Raw genomic sequence first — 26,363 nt, 5'->3', positions numbered from 1 at the left:
CAATTATTCTTAAATGATCTCTTATCCCTCTATTTTCCAGATCTGTCACCTTGTAGGTGAGATATTTTATGTTCTCTTCTAATTTCTTGGTATTTTGGCTTTGCTTTATTAATTCTTGCTCTTTTACACGATCGTTGTCTTCCAGCTGCCTGATTCTGGCCTTTAAAGCCTGGTTTTCCTTTTCAGTTTGGTCACACCGGTTTTGTAGATGCGTGGATTTCTTCTGCATTATTTCCCACTTTTCCTCCCAGAAGGCTTCCATCTTTTTGGTCATTTCTGATTCAAATTCTTCATGGGTTTGTGGAGAGTTTCTATTTCCTTTGGAAGGTTTTGGAGCATTTTCTTGTGTATAGTCTTCTATCTCCTCCATATTTTGTATTTTGGCTCCGTAGAATGTGTCCAAAATCGCCCCTTTCTTCTTATTTTTCTTGGGATTTGGGGGCTTCTGTGGTTTGTAAACCTCAAATTTCCTTAGACTTATAAATGTTGGAAATTTCACCATTGGGATATTTCATACTTGGAAAATTTCTTACTGATAGTCTATTGGAATGGGAACTCCATTGGCATGGGAGGTTCCTTCTCTTCCCTTCTTAAGATTACTTTAGGACAGAAACCCTTTGCTGAACAATGGAAAGGACTTTGACCTATGCTTGAGCATAGAACAGGAATTTCTTTGAGTCTTGATTGATTTTAGAATTGATACAATGGAGATACTTGGAATAAATCTCCACCCTATTCAGTCCTAATAGGATTGAGTAAGGGCTGCAGCCTAGATCAAAATTTAATTATTCCAATCTCTACCATACTCAAGTTAACAGGATTTAGAAAGGGCTGTAACAAAGGAGTAAAGATTTAATCATTTGAAAAATATGACCTTCAACAGACATGTGCAAAAGCCAGAAACCTCTGGACGGTCCTGGGTTAAGCGAGAGCCTCCATTGACAGGGAAATTGATGAAGAGTGATTGGTAGACGTGAGGACTGAGGGGAGGCAACTTGGATGGTGTCCTTAAAGATAGGAGGGTCTGGAGACTGGTGGGGGTGGTTGATTTTTTGGTTGGTGTGGTTCCTGGGCTCTGAGGAAGCTTGCTCTGAAGGAAGCTGAAGGTGGGGGCCTCTGAGACTGTTTCTCCATTTTGGACACGTGAGTAATAGGGACTGATCTTTTTTCTTTGCCCCAGCTATCTAAGGGCTTGGGCCTTTTGGCCCAGCCTAAACAGAAGGGGTATTTAAGCCCTATTCCCTTCTCTCTGTATATATATCTCTAATTCCTTTCTTACTCCTATTGAAATTAAACTCCAAAAAAGGCTGACGGCTGACTTGAGTTTTTCATTTAGGAATTACATAGCTGATTCCTTGGCGACCTTAAATTAATATATATATATCAGTCTTTTAAAGTGATTCCCTTGTAACAGGTTCTGTGGAGTTTGCCATGTCTGGATGGGGAGGATTAGCTTTTCTTATCTCTGTCTGGTGTTCAGATGCTTTAGTCCTGGGCAGATTGTAGGTTCTATGAGCTTTCCCTGGGTTAAACTGAGTATGCCTTAAGGCAATGACTTTCACTCGAACTGGAATGGAAGGGTCGGACCAGGGGGCCACACTCTCCCCCGGCTCTCTCTGTTTCCCTGCTGCTACGGTGCCCCCTCGACTGGACTGGGTCGGGTTGCTTTCTGGAAGTTGCCTTCAGAATAGCTGTCCTTGAGACTGTTTTATCGGCCCTGAGGGTTGCTGTTGTTTCAGAGGACCCTGCTCTCTGCGGGGGAAGGGGCCGCGGCTTCCCAGAGCTCTGAGGGCAGTGACTTTCACTGAGACTTGGATAGCAGGATCAAGCTGGTGAGGCTGTCTTGCCCGCCCTGAGGGTTGCTGTTGTTTTAGATGACCCTGCTCTCTGAGGGGGGCTGGGCTGTGGCTTCCCGGAGCCTTGGACTCTGAGCTCCTACCCCTTAGGTCCGAGTGATCTTGGTTTCTGGCTTTTGAGGGGGGCCGTACCTTTTGATCCAGGTCCAGGTCCAGGAGGAGGATTCCCAGGGTCTATGCTGTTGATCGTTTTGTATTTCGGCACCTTAGGAGCTTATAGTTTGAGATCGGTCGGGAAGGGTTTTCCGGAGATCTGAACTTTAGCTTTCTCTAAGCCGCCATCTTGACCGGCAAATTTTAGCCTTTTAAACCTTTATTGAGACTACTTTTTTTCCTCTTTGAGAATAAGTCTTGGAAATTTATGATGAAAATCAATGGATAAATGAATGAACTAAGAAATATTTGTTTTATGGACATATTCTTTAGCAAAGTAGTGTAGTAATAGAGCACTAGGCTTGGAGTTCAAATCCAGCCTCAAACATTTTCTTTATATGTTGCTGAGAGGAAGTTTCTTACTTTTTTAAAACCCCTTTCATTTTAGAATCAGTACTGTATATTGGTTCTAAGGCAGCAGAGTAATAAGAGCTAGGCAATGGGAGGTAAGTGATTTTGCCTAGGGTCACATGTCTTGGAAGTGTATAATTATCCTAAAATCCAAGGTTTAAGATCTTTTAAAAGCAGTTTTAGGAAAAGAAAATCTCCACCACCTCGAATCAGGAAAGTGAATCTTTTGGAGAAGATGCTATAAGGATACCTATAGAAATCATACATTACATCAAAAGATCCAGAGTGAACTTTGGCCTATAATTAACTGAACTGAAGGGGGGGATTAAACCTATCATTCATTTCTTCCGAATGTAAACTCTCATACCCTCAGATTGGCTTTTTGTCAATGCGTCATATCAATCATTTTTTTGTTTTATTTCTCATTTCTTTTCTTTCCCTCTTATTCCCCAAATTGTTATAATTCCCTCTATGTAAGGTATAATATTTTATATACCTCTTGTAAGAGAATCTTTAGATACATGAGCTACATTTGTGGAATGATTCATTGGGGAGACCTGACATGTTAATCTCCTAGAAACCCCAAGTGAGATTTAACATGTTGGTTTCCCAAAGAATCAAATAGGGTTTGGATTTTAAAACTACTCCACCCTACTCAGATGGTACTTTAGAAGATCTGATTTAGCTATCTCCTGATTAGTAACAATGGAGATACTTGGTTTAACAGAATCAAGTTTTGGGAATTCTACATTGCTCTACCCTACATAGTTTAACAAGGTCAGGAATGTCTGCACCATACTCAAGGATTAAGTATTTGAGAAAATGGCCTTCAACAGACATGTGCAGAAACAGCGGACAGTCCTCTGGGCTGTCCTAAGTCAAGCTAAGCTAACATTGGTACAGATGAGACGCAGGAAAGTGACATAAAACTGTCTATATAGTTTTATATATGTTTATTAAAACAACTGTGGCTTCTGAATTTGGAAACCCTCCCCAAAAGGCCCCAGGGATTCCTAGGGATTACTTCTGTGCTAAGACTCCACTGAATGTTATTTACCATCACATTAATTAGACTTTAAGACTAACTAGACTTTGACTCATGCATAGGTTTGAGGTAGATTGAGAGAGATTTCAGAGATGAAGTATAGGGGGAGGAAGTATGGAGTTGAGATTGTGCAATAAATTAGTGTTCTGATGTAAGTGACAAGAGATTTAGCATGGTAGAGTAGTGTAGATCCAAGTGGAAAGAAGATTGGTCCAGTATGTGCTATGTACTGAAAGTGTATACCAGTGGTGGTGAATCTTTTCAAGATTAAATGCCCAAACTGCAACTTTAAGCTACCTGCGAGCCACTCACATTACACCAGAGAGTGGAGGGAGCAAGTGCTCGCGTTGTGTGGCTGGATGGAGGAGTGGAACATGCAAAAAACATCCTTGGATGGGAATGGAGCAGCCCTCCCCGTGCCGACTCATTGGGGTACACATGCCATGCCTTCGCCAATGGGTATACACTATAATGTGGATATAGGTAGCCCTTTGTAAGTTAATAAGATGCCTTTGAAATTCTTAAAATACTGGTTATGTTTTAGACCCAGTTATTAAAAATGTAAACTCTTTTGAAATTTTGAAATTCATTTTGAAAATGAGTCTGCTCCATCTTCATCTTCATATTTTGTTTTTTAAAATTCTAGGTAAGCTGTACTATCCTTCAATTTCACATGGCAGGGGCTGGTGGAAGGAGAAGAAGGGAGAGAATAAATTTAGGCTTTAGCTAGTTCTCAGGAATATTCTAAGCTCTTGAGAGACATCATCATAAAAGTTCATTGTCTAGTGGCATTGGCCAGAACTTGCCCGAGTTTTGCTACTGTTTTCATCAATGAGAATAACTTTTCTCTAGATTTATCTAGTTCTTTGGTTTTGTAAGAGATCAGTGCTGCAGAAAATCTGGAAAAGCAGATGCAATGAATGGAAGCTTGAAGATCTGTCCATGAAGTAAAATTCCAGAGGAGAATGTGACCTGGGAAGGGCAGTTAAACAGGGGAGATACAAACTGCTTCTTACTGACTCTTTTTCCTGGGACTTCAGGAGGTAGAACTAAGGAGATTTCTCTGCCTTTTGGTTACTGATTTCTCTTTGAAATATTTGGACCTTGACTCTGAAGACCTTTGAAAGCTGTTAGTAAACATCCCTCTTAAAAGATTATATAATTTTACTTACTCATTTTAATATTTATAATATATCAGGGAAAATCCTAAAACCCCTCTCTCCTATCTAAATTCCCTTACCTTTCCTTTCTTAAAATAAACTAATTTCTAATATTTTTAGAGAGTGAGTTATCTGTTAAAATTTCATTCAACTTACCCATTCTGAATCCCAGCTTGACTCCAACTGATGAAAACAGCAGAAGTTGGTGGGGGGGAGTAGGGAGGAAGAATTCTGACTTCTCATTATTTTATTGCTCAGTGTGCTTGCTCAGCAATCCCATATTACCATAAACAACCTAACAAAAGGTACACCTAATACAGTTTGAATATATAGTTACATCTTTATCTGAATAGAATGTGGTCTCATTATAGGTATAAACTACTTCAGATGTCCTACGAGTTGTGTGTTCCCTGTCATTTCTGAGATGACAGAGCAATTAAGAAGAAACAATGTTTTAGTATTGCTGTTGTTAGTAGTCTTCCTCAGCATATTAGAAAAGAAAGGTTAGCTTTAAAAAAAAAGCAAGGCCTGGTAGCAGAAGATGAATATTCCCCCCCATCACTAACAGGCATTTATGAAGTGTTTACTGCATGCCAGGCACTGTGCTGGAGATAAAAAGAAAGTCCAAAACATAGTTCCTGTCCTTGAGGAGCTAATATTCTAATGGTGAAAGACAACATACAAGGAGTTATGTACAGTGGAAACCTGAGGTAATTTCAGAGGGAGCCAGTCCTATAGAATTGTCAATCTTGGAAGAATGCTAAAGCTTAGAAAGAGCTGCATCTGGCAAGGAAAGGTAGAGTCAACAACAACAACAAAAAACTCCATGTGTGTGGGCACTTATTGAGGTTCATGCACTTTTTAAGGAATATGAGGAGAAAAAGGGAGCTCAGAGAAGGTATAGGGACCTCTGCAGGGGTGGATTAGGTAAAGATAACTAGCAAGGGTAAGGGGAAGAGCTGCTCCATTCTTTATTTCTATTTTCTTTGAAAAGAAGAGTGGCCTTTATACTGGAAATGAAAAAAACAGAAGTGACTAATATAACTTGATACCTGAGATAAGAAGGCATAGTAAGAGAGCACCTGGCTGCCTTTGATTAGTTCAAACCACCTGGACCAGATGAATGATATCCTTGAGTCCAGAGAGAACTGGCTAATAGGAATATTGGGCCCCTGCCAGTGTTATTTGAAAGAGCATGGAAAATGGAAGAGGCACCAAAGATGGAGAAGGGCAGGTATCCTAATTTTCAGAAAAAGAAAGAGAAAGTGCAAACTATAGGCCAGTGAGATTGACTTTGTTTCCTAGGTAATTCTGGAATGGATCCTTAAAGACAATGTTGATAAACATGTAGAAAGTGAAGCAGTAATTACAAAGAACTATTAAGGCTTTATCTAGAATAGGTCATAGCAGAAGCTAGGTGGCTCAGTGAATTGAAAATCAGGTTTAGAGACAGAGGAGTCTGGCCTGAAAAACTTCTTAGCTATGTGACCCTGGGCAAGTTGCTTAACTCCTATTGCCTAGGCCTTACTGCTTTTTTGCCTTACAACTAATTCATAGTATTGCTTTTAAAACTGAAGGTAAGGCAAGAGAAAAGTGGGGGGGGGGCAGTTATTAGGGGAAGGAAGAAAAAGAAAAGGGCATATATTAAACTCTTCCTTTTTAAAAAAATTATTAATTTAGAAGATAAAAAGACTATTATGGATAGAGCTTGCCTAGATTTTTAGCAAAGCTTTTGTTACTCTTATTTTTTATTTATTTTATTTTAGTTTTTAAACATTATTTTATTTGGTCATTTTCATACATTATTCATTGGAAACAGACATGATTTTCTTTTCCTCCCCACCCTCCCCCCCGCCACCCCTCCCCTAGCCAACATGCGATTTCACTGGGTATCACATGTGTCCTTGCTCTGAACCCATTTCCTTGTTGTTGGTATTTGCATTAGGGTGCTCATTTAGCATCTCTCCTCAATCATATCCCCTGCACCCCTGTAGTCAAGCAGTTGCCTTTCCTCGATGTTTTTGCTCCCACAGTTTGTCCTCTGCTTGAGGATAGTGTTTTTTTCTCCTAGATCCCTGCAGATTGTTCAGGGACATTGCATTGCCATTAATGGAGTCCGTTATGTTCGATTGTACCACAGTGTTTCAGTCTCTGTGTACAATGTTCTCCTGGTTCTGCTCCTTTCACTCTTCATCACTTCCTGGAGGTTGTTCCAGTCTCCATGGAATTCCTCCACTTTATTATTCGTTTTAGCACAATAGTATTCCATTACCAACATATACCACAATTTGTTCAGCCATTCCCCAATTGAAGGGCATCCCCTCATTTTCCAATTTTTGGCCACCACAAAGAGCGCATCTATGAATATTCTTGTACAAGTCTTTTTCCTTATTATCTCTTTGGGGTACAAACCCAGCAGTGCTATGGCTGGATCAAAGGGGCAGACAGTCTTTTATTCCCCTTTGGGCATAGTTCCAAATTGCCCTCCAGAATGTTTGGATCAATTCACAACTCTACCAGCAATGAATTAGTGTCCTCACTTTGCCACATCCCCTCTAGCATTCATTACTTTCCTTTGCTGTCATGTTGGCCAATCTGCTAGGTGTGAGGTGATACCTCAGAGTTGTTTTGATTTGTATCTCTCTGATTATAAGAGATGTAGAACACTTTTTCATGTGCTTATTAATAGTTTTGATTTCTTTATCTGAAAACTGCCTATTCATGTGCCTTGCTCATTTTTCAATTGGAGAATGGCTTGATTTTTTGTACAACTGGTTTAGCTCTTTATAAATTTGAGTAATTAGGCCTTTGTCAGAGGTTTTTGTTATGAAGAGTGTTTCCCAATTTGTTGTTTCCCTTCTAATTTTAGTTACATTGGTTTTGTTTGTACAAAAGCATATTAATTTGATATAGTCAAATTATTTATTTTACAGTTTGTGACTCTTTCTAAGACTTGCTTGGTTTTAAAATCTTTCCCTTCCCAAAGGTCTGACAGGTATACTATTCTGTGTTTATCTAATTTACTTGTAGTTTCCTTCTTTATGTTCAAGTCTGAGTTTATCTTGGTATAGGGTGTGAGGTGTTGATCCAAACCTAATCTCTCCAATACCGTCTTCCAGTTTTCCCAGCAGTTTTTATCAAATAGTGCATTTTTGTCCCAAAAGCTGGGGTCTTTGGTTTTGTCATAGACTATCTTGTTGAGGTAATTTACTCCAAGTTTATGCCTCTGATATTCCTTTCTGTCTCTTAGTCAGTACCAAATTGTTTTGATGACCACTACTTTGTAATATAGTTTGAGATCTGGGACTGCATGGCCACCTTCCTTTGTATTTTTTTTTTCATTATTTTGTGGGATATCCTTGATCCTTTGTTCTAACAAATTAACTTTGTTATGTTTTTTTCTAATTCAGTAAAAAAGTTTTTTGGAAGTTCAATGGGTATGGCATTAAATACATAGATAAGTTTGGGTAGGATGGTCATTTTTATTATGTTAGCTCGTCCCACCCATGAACAATGTTTTTCCAATTGTTTAGATCTAGTTTTAATTGTGTGGAGAGTGTTTTGTAGTTGTGTTCATAGAGTTCCTGTGTTTATCTTGGCAGATAGATTCCTAGGTATTTTATATTGTCTCGGGTGACTTTAAATGGAATTTCTCTTTCAAATTCTTGCTGCTGAACTGGGTTGGGGATATATAGAAATGCTGATGACTTAAGTGTTATTTTATATCCTGCAACTTTGCTAAAGTTGTTTATTATTTTGACTAGCTTTTTGGTTGATTCTCTAGGATTCTTTAAGTAAATCATCATAACATCCACAAAGAGTGACAGCTTAGTCTCCTCATTGCCAATTTTAATACCTTAAATTTCTTTTTCTTCTCTAATTGCTACTGCTAGTGTTTCTAGTACAATATTAAATAATAAAGGTGATAATGGGAATCATTATTTGACTCCTGATCTTATTGGGAAGGCTTCGAGTTAATCCCCATTGCAGATGATGTTTACTGATGGTTTTAGATATATACTGTTTATTATTTTTAGGAAAGGCCCTTCTATTCCTATACTTTCTAGTGTTTTCAATAGGAATGGGTGTTGTATTTTATCAAAGCCTTTTTCTGCATCTATTGAGATAATCATGTGATTTTTATCGGTTTGTTTGTTAATATGGTCACTTATGCGGATGGTTTTCCTAATATTGAACCATCCTTCATCCTTGCATTCCTGATATGAATCCTACCTGGTCATAGTGAATAACCCTTGTGCTGACTTGCTGTAGTCTTTTTGCTAGTATCCTATTTAAGATTTTTGCACCTATATTCATTAGGGAGATTGGCCTATAGTTTTCTTTCTCTGTTTTTGACCTGCCTGGCTTTGGAATCAGTACCATGTTTGTGTCGTAAAAAGAATTTGGTAGAAACCCTTTTTGGCTTATTCTGTCAGATAGTTTGTACAATATTGGGATTAGTTGTTCTTTGAATGTTTGATAGAATTCATTTGTGAATCCATCTGGACCTGGGGATTTTTTCTTAGGGAGTTCTTTGATGGCTTGTTCAATGTCTTTTTCTGATATGGGGTTGTTTAGGTAATTTATTTCTTCCTCTTTTAGTCTAGGCAATTTATATTTTTGTAAGTATTCATCCATATCACCTAGATTGCTATATTTGTTGTCATATAATTGGGTTTAGTAGTTTTTAATGATGGCCTTAATTTTCTTTTCATTAGAGGTGAGGTCTCCCTTTTCATATTGGATACTGTCAATTTGGTGTTTTTCTTTCCTTTATTTAATTAGACTGACTAGTACTTTGTCTATTTTATTTGTTTTTTCAAAGTACCAGCTTCTAGTCTTATTTATTAAATCAATAGTTCATTGATTTTGAATTTTATTGATTTCTGAGGATTTTTAATTTGTTCACTTTCTAATTTTTTAATTTGCATGCCCAATTCATTGACCTCTGCCCTTCTTAATTTGTTTACATATGAACTCAAGGATATAAATTTCCCCCTGGGTACTGCTTTGGCTGCATGCCATAGGTTTTGAAAGGATGTCTCACCATTGTCATTTTCTTCAATGAAGTTATTAATTGTTTCTACGATTTGTTCTTTAGTCAGTTTTAGAGAATCATATTGTTTAATTTCCAATTAATTTTTGATTTATCTCTCCATGTACACTTACTAATTATTATTTTCATTGCATTGTGGTCTGAGAAGGTTGCATTTATTATTTTTGCCCTTTTGCATTTGTTTGCAATGTTTTTGTGCCCTAATTCATGGTCAATTTTTGTGAATGTGCCATGTGCTTCTGAAAAGATGGTGTATTCCTTTTTGTCCCTATTTATTTTTCTCCACATATCTACTAACTCTAATTTTTCTAAGATTTTTTTCGCTTCTCTCACCTCTTTCTTATTTATGGTTTGATTTATCTAGTGTGGGTAGAGGAAGGTTCAGATCTCCCACTTGTATAGTTTTTCTATCTATTTCATCCTTGAGCTCCTCTAGTTTCTCCTTTAAAAATTTGGATGCTATGCTATATGGTGCATACATATTGAATACAGATATTTCCTCGTTGTCTATACTGCCTTTTATCAGGATGTAATTACCTTCCCTATCTCTTTTAACTAGATTTATTTTTACTTTGGCTTTGTCAGATATCATGATTGCGACTCCTGCCTTCTTTTTATCATTTGATGCCCAATAGATTTGGCTCCATCCTCTTACTTTCACCCTATGAATATCTACCTTCCTCATGTGTGTTTCTTGCAGACAGCATATGGTAGGGTTTTGGATTCTAATCCACTCTGCTATTCAATTGCATTTTATGGGTGAGTTCATTCCATTTACATTCAGAGTCATGGTTACTAGCTATGTATTTCCCAGCATTTTGATTTCTACTACTGGTCGTTCCTTTTCTTCTTTCACTATTTCCTTCTACACCAATGTTTGTTTATAATCAGTCCCCCTAGTTCCTACCCTTATTTTACTTCCCTTTTTACCCCCTCCCTTCTTATTCCCTCACTTATTTTCCCCTGTAGTCTTTTTTTTAAATTGCCCCCCACCCTCTCCCTCCCTCGTACTGCATCCTCCCACCAGTCTGTTTTTTACCCTTCTACTCCCCTATAGGGCACTAATCTATTCTCTGCCCCAATGGATTGGATTGTTCTTCCTTCTTTGGGTCAGTTTCAAAGCATGTAAGAGTTGAGTATTTCCTATCTCCAACATCTTTACCCTTCCAGTTTATCGATGTTCTCCCCCTCTCCCACCATGAGCTTCTTTGTGACATATAAATTTACCCCCATTTCTTCCTTTTCCCATTTCTTTTAGTATTAACCTCTTTTCTTTTAGCTCTGGTTGTATATATATATATATATATATATATATATACACACACACACACACACACACATACATACATACACATGTGTATGTATTTATGCATGCATATATCTATATGCCTATTTATGTCTTGTCCTTTCATCCTGTACAGTTTGTCACTGTTCCCTCTAAGTTTAATTCTTCTGGCTGCCCACGTGATAGCAACAGTTTTTAAGAGTTACCAATGATCTCTCCTTATAGGGGTATATATCATTTAACTTATTGAATGTCTTAAAAATTTTTTTGTTGTTGTTTTGTTTTGTTTTTCTTTTCCCCCTCTTTTTTAATTACTTTTTGATGATTCTCTTGAGTTCTGTGCTTGGACATCAAATTTTTCTGTTCAGGTCTGGTCTTTTCTATATGAATGCTTGGAATTCTTCTGTTGTGTTGAATGACCATAATTTTCCCTGTAAGAATATCATCAGTTTTGCTGGGGAGTTGATTCTTCGCTGTAGACCTAGTTCCCTTGTTTTTCAGAATATCACATTCCATGTCATTTGGTTCTTTAGTGTAGATACAGCCAGATCCTGAGTTATCCTCACTGTTTTTCCATGGTATCTGAATGGCTTCTTTTTGGCAGCATGTAATATCTTTTCTTTGGTCTGATAGTTTTTGAGTTTGGCTATAACATTCCTGGGTGTTGTCAGTTGGGGATTAAATATAGGAGGTTATCTGTGTATTCTTTCTATCTCCACTTTCTCCTCTTGTTCTAGGATATCGGGGCAGTTTTCTGAATAATTTCCTGTAATATTATGTCCAGGCTTTTTCTTTTGTCATGGTCTTCTGGTAGACCAATGGTTCTTAAATTGTCTCTTCTCAAACAATTTTCTAAATCGTCTGTTTTGTGAATGAGATGCTTTATATTTTCCTCAATTTTTTCATTCTTTTCATTTTGTTTTATAGTGTCCTGCTGCCTTGTGAGGTCACTTAATTCCAGTTGTTGTATTCTGGTTCTTAAAGACTGGATTCCATCCCTGGCTTTTTGGTCTTCCTTTTCCTTCAGGTCTGATTTTCTTGGAAGGTCATCTTTCATCCTCTTTACCTCATCTTTCATCTCCTTTGCCTCATTTTCCAGCTGGTTGATGTTGGTTTTCAAGACACTATTTTCTCATTTTAGTTCAAGTGCCTCTGTTTCCAGATGACTTATCTTAATTTTTAAGTTCTTTTCCCAATTGTCTTCAGCCTTGCTTATTTGTGTTTTGAGTTCTTCCATAGCCTGTATCCAATTCGCTGGGATTTCTGATTTATTGTCTGCTGATCTCTCCCCCTCTGTTCTGTTTGCTGAGTAGAAGCTGTCTATTGTAGTTTCTTTCTTCTTTTTCTGTTGTTTGCTCAAATTCACCCCTTCTTTACTCCCCGTATTTGTCTGTGGTCTTGCTCCTCTCATTTTTTTCTTAATTTTGGGGCTTCTGTCAGTCTCCCCTCTTGGGGATTTGAACTAATAACTGCTTTGATTGCTGTACTCAAAAAGTAATTGTTAATGGTTCAATGTAATTTATGGTTGGATGTCTCTAGTGGAGTGTTCTAGGGATCTGTGCTTAGCCTTGTACTTTTTGACATTTTTGTCAATGACTTGGATAAAGCCTTAGATTATTTGATGATCATATTGTCAGATGACAAACCTGTGAAGGATTCTGCATTAGAAGACAGGATTCAAAAGGGTTTTTACTGATTAGGACATTTGGCTTAATCTAAAGATGAAATTTAATAGGGATAAATATAGAATGATGCCCTTGAGTAAAAACAAAACAAAACAAAAAAACCCAACCAACTTTACAAATATAAGTGGGTAGGGGAGGCAGAACTTTCAAAAGAGATCTGGAGATTTTAGTGGCCTACAGGTTCAGTATGAATCAGCAGTTGATATGTGTCAGAGAAAAAAGTGAATGAGATTTTGTGCTGTATTAAGATAAAGGCATAACTCTCAGGAAAAGAAAAGTGATAGTCCTACTATTTCCTTTGATTTTTTTTTCAGACATCATTGGGAGTAGTACTGCGTTCAGTTTTGGTCCCCATGATTTAAGAAGGAAATTGATGAGTCAGGGAATGTCCAGAGGACAGCAACCAAGAAGCAGGTTGAAAAAGAGCCTCGAGTCCATGTCATATGAGGATTGGTTGAAGGGCCTGGGTATATGTAACTTGGGAATAAAAACCTGAAGGGTAGTGGGGAAAAGGATAAATGTCTTTTGGGGCTGTCACATGAAGGAGAACAGAAGTAGGAGCAATAGATGGAAATCGCAGAAGCAGATTTAGACTTAACTGTCAAGAAAGCTATCATAAAATGGTAAGCAAGATGATTTGAGAAAGAGTTGGAAAGATCTGCAGGAACTGATGCAAAGTGAAATAAGCAGGACCAGAAGAACATTTTGTACAATAACAGCAATATTGTACAATGGTTATCTATGAAATCTTGACTGCTCTCAGTAGTGCAATGATCTGGGACAGTCCTAAAAGACTTATGATGGGGAAAGCTATTTACTTCTAGAGAAAGAACTATTGGAGTCATCTTTCACATCAGTGTATCTTTGGTTTTATTTTGAGGTTTTGGTTATGTATGAGTGTGATCTTACAACAATGTCTAATATGAAAATGTGTTTTTTATGATGACAAAAAAAGAAAAAATAAATATGAATATGTTCATAATATAAAAAAGAAAGCCATCGTACCAACTAGAAAGTGAAATGGGCTGCCTGGTGAGGTTGTAGGTTCCCCCTTGGAGATCTTCAAGGAGAAGTAGGATAATTATTTGCTAGCTGGTGTGTTTTGGTGGGGATGTTTTTGGTGTATGGGTTGGACTAGACATATGCTGAGGTTCCTTTCAATATTCAAATTATGTGATCATTTAAAAACTATCACATATTTTCTTCTATATTTCATTGCCATATAACAAATACTTAATTATCAATGCTTAAATTCCCTGTGGTAAATGTTAATCTTGGTCTAGTTTCCTGTTCTAGGCTCTCCTGCTGTACTCTAGGCTATTTATTTAGGAAATCAAAATCAAAGAATTCCATAAGCAAAATAATCAAGATGCCAAATCTCCTGAGCATAAAATGCTTAAAAATTAACTCTAAATTATGTTTAGATTATCCTTCTAGTATAACTTCCTTAAAACCTGTGAAAAGATAATAGCTAAATGTGTTCATTTCAGAATGTGAATGTAAACAAGTCAGCTATACTTTTCATGTAATTTCCAAGTGCAAATGTTAAAACATTATTACAAGTTTCTTTTACTTTCTACCATTTTTCTTTCATTCTAATTTACCTTTTCCTTTTAGCTACCTATCCCTTATGAACAGAGGTTGATATTTGCCTTAAAATAATTTATATTCTCAAGCCTATAAATTTTTTAATATAACAGTAGAAGAACAAGTACAACAAATACTAAATAACTCCTGTTGTGTAGCACACTATGCTAAGAACTGTAGGGGTTTTCATAATAGATTGGGTTCCAAACTAAAAGGAGTTTATAGTCAAGTGGCAGTAAGATAAGATCTACTAGTTATATTTCACTGTATTACATGAGTAGTGTGTGAGAGCACTAAAGTACTATGATCTGAGAGAGTGTTACCAACTAAATATATGAGAAGAATCATAGAACTGGATGATCCAGTCCAGTTTTTCATTTACAGATGAGAAAACTGGGGACCAGAGGCTAAATGATTTTCTCCAGGTCACATTGATAATAAGTAACACTGTCAAGATCTGAAACCCAGCTTTCTGAATTCAAATTTAGTGCTATTTCCACTGTTTTACTTTGGTTTTCTGCAGAAATAAATGAATTTATATAGTAATTATGCAAATTTATTAAGAATTATGCAAAGCATTATTCTAAAAGACATAGAGAGAAAAAAGTCACATAGCTCCTGCTCTCCAGGATCTCACATTCTAATAGGGCAGACAATACCTGTGGCAGTTTTCATCTATAAATTTGATGGAAAGGCTTTGTGGTCTTTAGTGGCAAAGCCAGCAGTAATACCTCATATTTATTAATATTTTCCCTGCTAAAATCACACTATTTTCTGATATGAATCATTAGTTAGGACCAAGGAATTTGGTGACAAAAAAAATTTCTTCATAGGTCTTCAATAGCTGCAACTCTGACTTTTAGGAATACTTAGCAGGCTTCATTTTGAACATGAGTTATTTCCAGGATGAAGACTGGGGACTCTGAATTGGAACGTTGTTGTTCCCAAGGTTCCTGGATTCAGGATCTTTGACTGTCTCCACCAAAGTCTGAGGGGATTTAGTGGTTTTAGTGGTTCTGCTTGCCTGGAACATGATGCTTTCTGTTCTTCCTTAGGAAGAATCTGTCCCACTGCCTCAGCAAGGAAGGCCCACCCATTCTGTGCATAGCAATTTTTTAGCAATCAGTCGGGATAGCTAGCTTTTTCTCCATAAGATTTGCTTTCCCAGATGGTGGGTGTGGGTGCTGGGCTGGACGTGGGACAGGTGGTCTGAGGTGTGCTGCCAGTCTCAGTGATTTCATACTCATCTGCCAGTTAGTAGCAGTTGCTCAGCAATTACTGTTGATAAGAAAGGTGGACCCTTCAGTGATTTCTAAGCTCACGGATAGTTGTGAGACCTGGATGGGGGACACATCTAGTGGTTTAGGAGGCTACTGCTTATTCCCAATGCTCTTGCTTCCATAGTCTTGGGCTGTCTCCATCAAGGCCTGACACCTGCTACCTCGTGTTTCAGTCTTTTTTTTGGTAAACTCTTTCCTTCTGCCTTGGTCTTTAGTGGCAATTTAAATTAGTTTTGCAGTCAACAAGTAAAGGGAGGGGAGGGGGAACCAAGATCATTCTAAGAATTGGGAACAGTATGTATAATGTAATGGATATGTTAGTACATATAATGAATAAAAAATACTTCATAACATTATTACTATCTATCATAGACTAAATTGATATACTTTTGGATGTACATTTTTGGAAAGAAGAAAAAATTGCTGCTGTATTTTATCTTGTAGCTGATACAGATGGTGATTCCAATATGGAAAATTTGCTGTTTGAATATATTGAAATGGAACGAGATCTGAACCAGTACATGACGGCAGTTGAAGCTACCCTAAGTCAGGTATGTTTAATATTTGTACTAGCCTACTTTATACATTTCTTCTTGTTTAGAAAATCTCAAGTGAAAGAAATTTAAGAATATTTGTGAATTAGGTAAGCCCAAGTTAACTAAGATGATAAATTTGCATTGGATTCTACTTGATCTTCCTTTCCAGATTATTTTGTTTAAATCTGTTCTTATTGTAAACAGGCAACCAAAAAACTAACTCCAAGACCTAAACTTGACAGAATTGTTCTTTGTCACCTTTTCTTAAATGTGCAACATAGAATCAACTTGGTGATTCATTCTTAATTTTTAACTTCCATGTCAAGAATTTAAGGACTAGTTTAAAAATAAAAAAGACTGGCCTTTTGATTTTTCTAAATTCCAAAGTTAATTTTGTTGACTCCAGCTGTCACTGGAAAAACATATATGGTAGTTGGGGTGGGAACTTAGCAACGTCCTATTCAGTTCCATTTTGAGTAAGAAATGAACAATCATATTGCAGTAATATTGCTGAGAAATTCTTTCTCCTCTGAGTAATGTAAACTCTATTAAATTGATTTAATTACACCTGTATAAAAGGTTTCTGGATTCCTTATTTGCTATTATTTAGAAGTGGGCAATTGACAATATTCCATAAATTAAGCCTCATTGAAATTTATTAATTAGCTGAAGTAATATAAGCTATCTTTAAAATGCAATTTAATAAAAATGTTTATTCCATAAACATGTAAAAAATGTTTAGATTTTTATATTCTTTTTGTCATTGTTTATTGAAATTATTTTTTTAAGGTAGTCTTCAATGACATTTTTTCCAAATATGTCACTAATGCTTCTTGTAATTTTTAACCATCATGACAATTATTGATGATTTCTTTTTTTTTTTTAAACCCATACCTTTCATCTTGGAATCAATACTGTGTATTGGTTCCAAGGCAGAAGAGTGGTAAGGGCTAGGCAATGGGGGTTAAGTGACTTGCCCAGGGTTGCACAGCTAGGGAGTGTTTGAGGTCAGATTTGAACCTAGGACCTCCCATCTCTAGTCCTGGTTCTCAATCCACTGAGCCACCCAGCTGCCCCCTTATTGATGATTTCTTAAAAGAAAATGGTGAAAATATCATTGTATGTGACATAAGCTTTGCTAACAGAACACTGTGGGAAATGGTATTATACTAATTGTATTCCTTCATAAGACAGTTTCTTTGTTTTCTAAGCAGTTAATTGAACCTATTTTATACTTCAGTGTTTTAACCCCAGTCTGTGTTAAACTATCTATGATAGGCTATCTTAATTTTTATAATTGTGCAAACGTGACTATATACTCTGAATTTTAGCAAAGGAAAAGAGCTCTTGATGTAAGAGCATGCTAAGGAAAAAAGATCTTGGTATTAGAGAACTTGACGTTGACTTTTGCTTTTCTATTTCATTATTGGCAACCTTTTTTTTTTTGTTTAAAGAAATATAAGTATTTTAGGTCTTCGAAGTTTTACTTTAATATTTTAAGTATTTATACTTATTAGGATTAATTAAGCCATAGGGCTAATGAGGACCATTTGGAATAATTGGGATCTTAGCAGCTAAGGACAGGGTAAAGAATAGTAAGAAAGGTTTCTTTAAGGCCAGACAGAATCTTGGGAAGGGTGCTTACTGAAATTCTGGGTAGCCCAAGTCAGTTGGGGTTTCCAATTGCCAATGACCTCCTAGAGGTTTTTGCCCTAGGAGGAGACTAGTGTTTCTGTTCCCTGGAACACTGAAAAAACTCAGTGGCAGGTGAAGGAGGAGAACAGGTTAGAGTTTCTCGAATAAAATTGTGGGAGAAATCAACAGAAAAGAGAAAGAGAAAGACTGTTTTTCTTTTGTATGGCTTCTGAGAGGGCCAAGCCATTTTGTGGCCTGCTTAGGCCAGAAAGCCTAGCTAATCCCATAAGGACTGGCAGTGGGCAGAAAGAGTGAATAACCAAACTGATTTAAAGCTGAAAGAGCTCTACAAAGACAGTAAACTTACTTATATAACTGATAGGATTAGTAATTAGTATAGCTTATTTAGTATAGACCCCGGGTTTTTAGTGATAGGATAGTTTTAAGGAGGTTTTTAAGGAAGCTGTAGTTCCTCAAGCAAGAAGTAAGTTCTCATGAACTAGAAGAGAGTGGTTAAAAGTTTAGATCCCTTTTAAGATTAGAAAATCAATCCTAATCCTCAACCTTCATTACCTTTTGTAGGATTTAAATCAATGTCTAATACTTCAAGTATTATTTTTATAAAGTTTATTATCTGACAAAATAGTACCATGTGACTAAGTTTTTCTAACTGCTCAAAATCCCAGCTCCACCAAAGCCACGACAGGAAGTAAAGAGAGAAAGAAATGGAACTCCACCCAATTTATATCCATCTGCTTGAAGGACTATTGCCAATGCAGACTATTTTGCAAGTTTTGCAGCTTGCTGTAGTCCATTGCAAATCTCATACTCACAATAATGATTTTGTTACATGAGGAAATAATAGAGCAGATGTCACAGCTAAGTTTGCTGCAGAGCAAGGTCCTGAACTCATATTAAACCTCTCTGTGATTAGTGAAACAGATTTAGAAAAAAACGTACACACACAAAGAGAAACAGAAGTGTAAACAATTTTAAAGCCCACCAACACAACAGTGTGTGCATTGCCTCAGTAGGAAAGTCTGTTCTCCCCAAAACATTTTATAATCAAATCTGCCAAGCCATACATGAAAAAGGTCACTTTGGTACACAGGCAATAAGAGATGTGGTGAAGAAAATGTGGGTTGTAACTGGTATTACCAGCATTGCTTCAAAGGTCTGTTCATCTTGTTCACTTTGCCAGCAGTATAACTAGTACGTATTTGACCAAAAAGCCATAGGGCTAATCTGGACCATTTGGAGTAATTGGGATCTTAGCAACTAAGGACAGGGTAAAGAATAGTGGGTACGGCTATATTACTGTAATTGTAATACTGCTCTTATGGAAACATTAATGAAAAGAGTGCCAGGTGTGGGATCATGTGATGATGGAGTTCAATCCTGAAGGTTCAGCCAATGAGAAATAAAGAACTCATTGGACTTTTGAACCCTCTATATTCGGAGCCTTAGGGAGAGGATTTTTGCTCTACTCTCTTGCCCTCCAGTCACGGTTTTGATGAGGTATGAGTACCAAAGTTCAAGCAATCTCTGTAATGATGAGTGTCTCAGTAATTAACTTTTCTTATAGCAGAGGTTTGGGGAGTGCTTAGGAATTGGGAATTTTGAGGGGGAATTAAAAGGGACTGTTATGAACATTTCGTTTATTTCATACTTAAGAATTCTCTTTCACATGATGAAGTAAAGAGTGGAAGAGGAGGGGAAAGAGAGAAGGAAGGAGAAACAGGAAGAAAGGGGAGGAGGTGAGATTGAGAAAGTATAGGAAAGGAGGGAGGCAAAGAGGAAATGAGGGAAGGAGAGCCAGAGGAAGATAAAGAGGCTGAGGGAGAAGAGTGAGATCTGCAAACCATTGTCCAGTGAATTTTGCATGAAGGTCAAACTTTGTTTTCTATTCTGGCAGATTTCTAGACTGTACTATTGTAATATTTATAGGGAAAGAATGGGTGGATAAGAACAGGGGACACGGAAGGTTTTGTAGCAGGGTATGGAGGAGTTGAAGGGGGAGAGGGAATATGCCGGTGAGGAAAAGGAGAGAGATGCCACTATCAAAATGATGGTTTTTCAAATATCAAGAAAAAGAGAGTGGTTATAAGCCCCAATTTTACTTAATCAAGAACTGATTATACTGGAATATCCTTAGTTCCTTTTTTTTTTGATAGTGTTACCCACAGATAGAATAGGGAAATGCTATATATACAATTTATCTGGATTGTAGTGAAGTATTTGATGAAATCTATTTTTGTTAACAGATGAAGAAATATTTCATTCATTTTTTTAAATCCTTACCTTCCATCTTAGAATTAATACTATGTATTGGTTCCAAGGCAGAAGAGCAATAAAGGCTGGGCAAGGGGAATTGTGATTTGCCCAGGTTCACGCAAGATAGTATCTGAGGTCAGATTGAAACCTAGGTCCTCCTGTCTCTGGACCCTACTCCCAATCAATTGCCCCCCATTTAATTCTTTTAAAAATATGAATATATTAAATTTACTGGTACAGTAATTTAAGTGAATGGAAATTCCAACGAGAAAAGTTATTCTTGCCAATTTACACCTGTACTTTCCTATAGCTTATAATCTTAGAAAGTAGCTTGAAGCAAGTTAAATAATTTTTCCAGGGTCACATTAAGTAGGTGTCAGTATGGATTCTTGAACCCTGGTCTTCCGAGCTCCAAGGCTAAAACTCAGTTCATGTTGACATATCATTATGACTCTCACTGCCTCTACCTGTGAGCCTGCAAGGCTTACTCACATTGACTCAATAGTCATGTGGGCCCATCTTTTCTCTAATTTTGGTTGTACTCTGGATATGGTGACTTGATGTCCTCAGTGCCATCTAGGTGCTCTCTTATTTCCTTCTTTCATGCTTTGTGTTTCACCTCCTTCTGAGCTATTTTGTTGTGCTCTTTCCAATCCATATGTCATTTTCCTCAGCAGGATAAGCAAAAATGAGAAGGAGTTAATTCTTCTCACTCTCTGTTAGTCAATACAACCTTGCCTCTTGTGCACAGACTTGGCACTTTGTTCCTATTCTTTACCTCATTATAGTATAAAAACTCAGTGTTCCTGAGCAAACCTAGGTTATTCTAAGTATTAATATTATTAATACAATTCTTACTGCCCTGGACTACCTGGAATTTAGTATTCCTTCTCAGATGTCCACCCTTCAATCTAAAATTATTCTGTATTGTTATTAAGATCTAAGTTGGTACTTAAGTTTCCTTTTTAATTCACCTGATTTTCCTTAAAACAATTCCACTTTGCCTCAATTAAATTCATTTCTCTTTGTGCCTTTAGAATTTCATTCTGAAGAGCTTTTGAGCTTTTAAAGAGTGTCTAATTTCTCCTGTAGCATTTTATTTGATGGGATTATACGTATATATACATATACAAGTGTATATAATATGTGTATATATACACATTGCATGTAAGTATATATCACATGCATAGGCATATTACAAAAGATTTTTGCAAAAATGAAAAAAGTAAAGATGCTATCAAATTTGTTTTATGGTAGTCCTGGTACATTAGTCAGAGAGAGTTAAAACAAAGAAAGAAAACTTTAGGCCAATATTCCTAAAGACTCTGACAAATAGTTTGCAATAAAATTTTAACAGAGGTGCCACAACAATGTATTTGAAAGATTATATACATGACCAGATTAGATTTGTCAGAAATGTAGAATTTCTTAAATAATTTTAAAAAAAACAAAAAACTACGACCATTTATTTAATGTTTATTTATTAACGTTGAGTTAAATAATAATAGAAAACCAAAAAAAAATGTGGTTTTTTTAATCAATAGATTAAGACAAAGCTTTAGGGAAAACATACCATTTATTTCGCTTGTAAAACAATAGAAAACATAGGAATAAATAAATTCTTTATCATGACAAGCAGTATCTATACAAGTGCCCCTACTATAAATAATAGAGATAAATGTGAGTGATCTTCCACATGATTAGGTATAAAGATTGATGGATATTATCCTATTCTTATTTGATACCAGTGCTAGAACTGTTAACTGTAATATGCAAATAATTATATAAGTAGTTACATATTAAGACAAGAAAAAGAAGTTGAAATAAGCATAAGCAAATAAGAAAATTATTACTTTTTGTAGATTATGGAAGCAATAAATTTCAGTTAAGTTGCATAAATCATGTAGGTTAAAATGGTCTATATATGGATGAGATTAGGTATATGCTATTCAGAAGCAAATAAACACACTAGTACTATATTTTATAAACCCAATGACTTCAATGATTTTATCAAAACCTACGGTTGACAAAATTTGCTAGGAAAAATGTATAGAAGTCTGGCAAAAAGTAGACTTAGACTCATATGACATACCATCCATTATTACAGCAAGATAAGCTCAAGGTGGATATAGAAGTTCATATTTGTAAATAAATTATAAATACATTACATCAAGTGTGTGTGTATCTCTGGATCAAGTAATTTAGTTCATGACGAAACTGGTTCGAGAGGATCATGGAAGATAAAATGGGCAATTTCGATTGTATGATATTAATTTTATTTTTATTTTTGCACTCCATTGAACTACTACAGATAAGGTTAGAAAGCAAATGAGTAATGGCAACTGGGAAAACATTTTTGATTTCAGATTTTATGTTAATAGTTTCATTCAAACATATAAATGAGCCATTCCTCAATTGATAAATGGTCAAATAATATGAAAATATTCTTTTTTATTTTTTTAATTATTTTTGTTTTGTTACAATAATCACTTTGTTTCCCTCCCTCCCCTCACCCTTCCCACAGTCAACGCTTAACTTCATTGGGTATTACTTGTGTCCTTGATCAGAAGCTATTTCCATGTTGTTTGCACTAGGATGTTCATTTAGAGTCTACATCCCTAACCATATCCCTTTGACCCATGTATTCAAGCAGTTGATTTCCTTTGGTGTTTTTACTCCCACAGTGTTTCCCTCTGAATGTGAATAGTGGTTTTTCACGTAGATTCCTCCAAGTTGTTCTGGAACACTACATTGCCACTGATGGAGAAGTCCATTACATTCAATTGTATCACAGTGTATCAGTCTCTGTGAACAATGTTTTCCTGGTTCTGCTCCTCTCACTCAACATCAATTCCTGGAGGTTGTTCCAGTCCCCATGCAATTCCTCTACTTTATTATTCCTTTAAGCACAATAGTATTCCATCACCAACATACACCACAATTTGTTCAGCCATTCTTTCTTTTCCCAAAAATCTGACATGTATATTATTCTTTGTTCACCTAATTTGCTTATAGTTTCCTTCTTTATATTAAGGTCATTCACCCATTCTGAGCTTATCTTGATGTAGGGTGTGAGATGTTGATCCAAACCTAATCTCTCCCATACTGTCTTCCAATTTTCCCAGCAGTTTTTACCAAATCGTGAATTTTTGTCCCAGAAGCTGGGATCTTTGGTCTTGTCATAGACGGTCTTGCTGAGGTCACTTACCCCAAGTCTATTCCACTGATCCTCCTTTCTGTCTCTTAGCCAGTACCAAATTGTTTTGATGACCACTGGTTTATAGTATAGTTTGAGATCTGGGACTGCCAGTCCTCCTTCCTTTGTATTTTTTTTTTCATGATTTCCCTGGATATTCTTGATCTTTTGTTCTTCTAAATGAACTTTGTTATGTTTTTTTTTCTAATTCAGCAAAAAAGTTTTTTGGTAGTTCAATGGGTATGGCACTAAATAATTAAATTAATTTGCACAGGATTGTCATTTTTATTATGTTAACTCATCCTACCCATGAGAAATCAATGTTTTTCCAATTGTTTAGATCTAGTTTTAATTGTGTGGAGAGTGTTTTGTAGTTGTGTTCATATAGTTCCTGTGTTTGCCTCGGCAGATAGACTCCTAAGAATTTTATATTGTCTAGGGTGATTTTAAATTGAATTTCTCTTTCTAATTCTTGTTGCTGAAATGGTTTGTACATATACAGAAATGCTGATGATTTATGTGGGTTTATTTTGTATCCTGCAACTTTGCTAAAGTTGTTGATACGACTAGCTTTTTGGTTGATTCCTTAGGATTCTTTAAGTAAATCATCATATCATCTATAAAGAGTGATAGGTTGGTCTCCTCATTGCCAATTTTAATACCTTCAAGTTTCTTTTTCTCCTCTAATTGCTACTGCTATTGTTTATAGTATAATGTTAAATAATAGAGGTGATAATGGGCATTCTTGTTTCACTCCTGATCATATTGGGAAGGCTTCTAGTTTATCCCCATTGCAGATGATATTTGCCGATGGTTTTAGATATATACTGTTTATTATTTTTAGGAAAGGCCCATCTATGCCTATACTTTCTAGTGTTTTCAATAGGAATGGGTGTTGTATTTTATCAAAGCCTTTTTCTGCATCTATTGATATAATCATGTGATTTTTGTAGGTTTGCTTGTTACTATGGTAAATTTTGTGGATGGTTTTCCCAATATTGAACCATACTTGCATTTCTGATATGAATCCTACCTGATCATAGTGGATAACCCTTGTGATGACTTGCTGGAGTTTTTTTGCTAGTATCCTATTTAAAATTTTTGTGTCTATATTCATTAGGGAGATTTGTCTATAGTTTTCTTACTCTGTTTTTGACCTGCGTGTCTTTGGGATCAGTACCATATTTGTGTCATGAAAGGAATTTGGTAGAACTCCTTCTTTGCATATTCTGTATAATATTGGAATTAGTTGTTCTTTGAATGTTTGATAGAATTCATTTGTGTATCCATCGGGACCTGGTAATTTTTTCTTAAGGAGTTCTTTGATAGCTTGTTCAATTTCTTTTCCTGATATGGGATTGTTTAGGTAATCTATTTCTTCTTCTGTTAGTCTAGGCCATTTATATTTTTCTAAGTATTCATCCATATTACCTAGATTGCCATATTTGTTGCCATATAATTGAACATAATAGTGTTTAATGATTGCCTTAATTTCTTCTTCATTAGAGGTGCGGTCTCCCTTTTCATCTTGGATACTGTCAATTTGGTGTTTTTCTTTCCTTTTTAAATTAGGCTGACCAATACTTTGTCTATTTTATTTGTTTTTTAAATGTACCAACTTCTAGTCTTCTTTATTAAATCAATCGTTCTTTGACTTTCAATTTTAATAATTTCCCCTTTGATTTTTAGGATCTCTAATTTAGTCTTCATCTGTGGATTTTTAATTTGTTCACTTTCTAGATTTTTAATTTGTATGCCCAATTCATTGATCTCTGCCATCCCTAATTTGTTAATATATGAACTCAAGGATATAAATTTTCCCCTGAGTACTGCTTTGGCTGCACCTCATAGGTTTTGAAAGGAAGTCTCATCATTGTAATTTTCTTCAATGAAGTTATTAATTGTTTCTAAGATTTGGTCTTTGACTTATCTAGTTCTGATAGAGGAAGGTTCAGATCTCCCATTAGTATAGTTTTTCTATCTATTTCATCCTTGAGCTCCTCTAGTTTCTCCTTTAAAAATTTGGATGCTCTGCCATTTGGTGCATACATATTGAGTACCGTTATTTCCTCGTTTTCTATACTGCCTTTTATCAGGATGTAATTACCTTCCCTATCTCTTTTAACTAGATTTATTTTTACTTTGGCTTTGTCTGATATCATGATTGCTACTCCTGCCTTCTTTTTATCATTTGATGCCCAATAGATTTTGCTCTATCCTCTTACTTTCACCCTATGCGTATCTCCCTTCTTCATGTGTTTTTCTTGTAGACAGTATATGGTAGGGTTTTATATTCTATTTTACTCTGCTATTCGCTTGCTTTTTATGGGTGAATTCATTCCATTTACATTCAGAGTCATGGTTACTAGCTATGTATTTCCCAGCATTTTGATTTCTACTCCTGGTCGTTCCTTTTCTTCTTTCACTATTTCCTTCTATACCAATGTTCGTCTTTAATCACATTCATACATTAAGCACATTCACAAAAACTGACCATGTATTATGGCATAAAAAGATTGCAAACAATTACAAAAGAGCAGAAATAATAAATGCAACCTTCTCAGACCACAATGCAATGAAAATAATAATTAGTAAGTGTACATGGAGAGCTAAATAAAAATTAATTGGAAATTAAACAATATGATTCTCCAAAACCGTTTAGTCAGTCAAAACCGTCTTTAATCAGTCCCCCTAGTTACCACCTTTATTTTACTTCCCTTTCTACCCCCTCCCTTCTTATTCCCCCCTCTTATTTTCTTTGTAGTCTTTTTAAAACTACACCCCCACCCTCTCCCTCCCTCATACTGCTTCCCTCCCCATCAGTCCATTTTTTACCCTTCTACTCCTCTATGGGGTGAGAATCTATTCTCTGCCCCAATGTATTGAATTGTTCTTCCCTCTTTGGGTCAATTTCCATGCATGTAAGAGTTGAGTTTTTCTTATATCCAACCTCTTTACCCTTCCAGTGTATTGAAGTTCTCCCCCTCCCTCCATGAGCTTCTTTGTGACATATAAATTTACCCTCTTTTGTTTCTTTCCCCATTTCTTTTAGTATTAACCTCTTTTTTTAGCTTTAGTTGTGTGTGTGTATATATATATATACACACACGTATATGTATTTATGCATGCATATATCAATATACCTATTTATGTGTTATTTCATTTGATACAATTTTTCACTGTTCCCTCTAAATGTAATTCTTCTAGCTGCCCAGCTGATAACAATAGTTTTTTTTAAATATTATTTTATTTGATCATTTTCAC

The 26,363-nt window shown here is 36.1% G+C and overlaps 1 protein-coding gene across 1 annotated transcript in view; it reads left to right on the top strand.

Annotated features, from left to right (window-relative positions):
- NSMCE2 (NSE2 (MMS21) homolog, SMC5-SMC6 complex SUMO ligase) overlaps positions 1-26,363 on the top strand; it is a 340,838-nt gene that overhangs the window by 57,233 nt on the left and 257,242 nt on the right. Inside the window, exon 3 of the mRNA XM_001381273.3 lies at positions 15,903-16,009. Within this exon, the coding sequence (XP_001381310.1) occupies positions 15,903-16,009 (107 nt within the window). The remainder of the gene's footprint in view (positions 1-15,902; positions 16,010-26,363) is intronic.

The sequence above is a fragment of the Monodelphis domestica genome, chromosome 3 (assembly GCF_027887165.1).
Source record: "Monodelphis domestica isolate mMonDom1 chromosome 3, mMonDom1.pri, whole genome shotgun sequence".
Lineage (NCBI taxonomy): Eukaryota > Metazoa > Chordata > Mammalia > Didelphimorphia > Didelphidae > Monodelphis > Monodelphis domestica.
The sequence above is the reverse complement of the archived record's forward strand: the minus strand, read 5'-3'. Positions and strand labels throughout refer to the sequence as shown.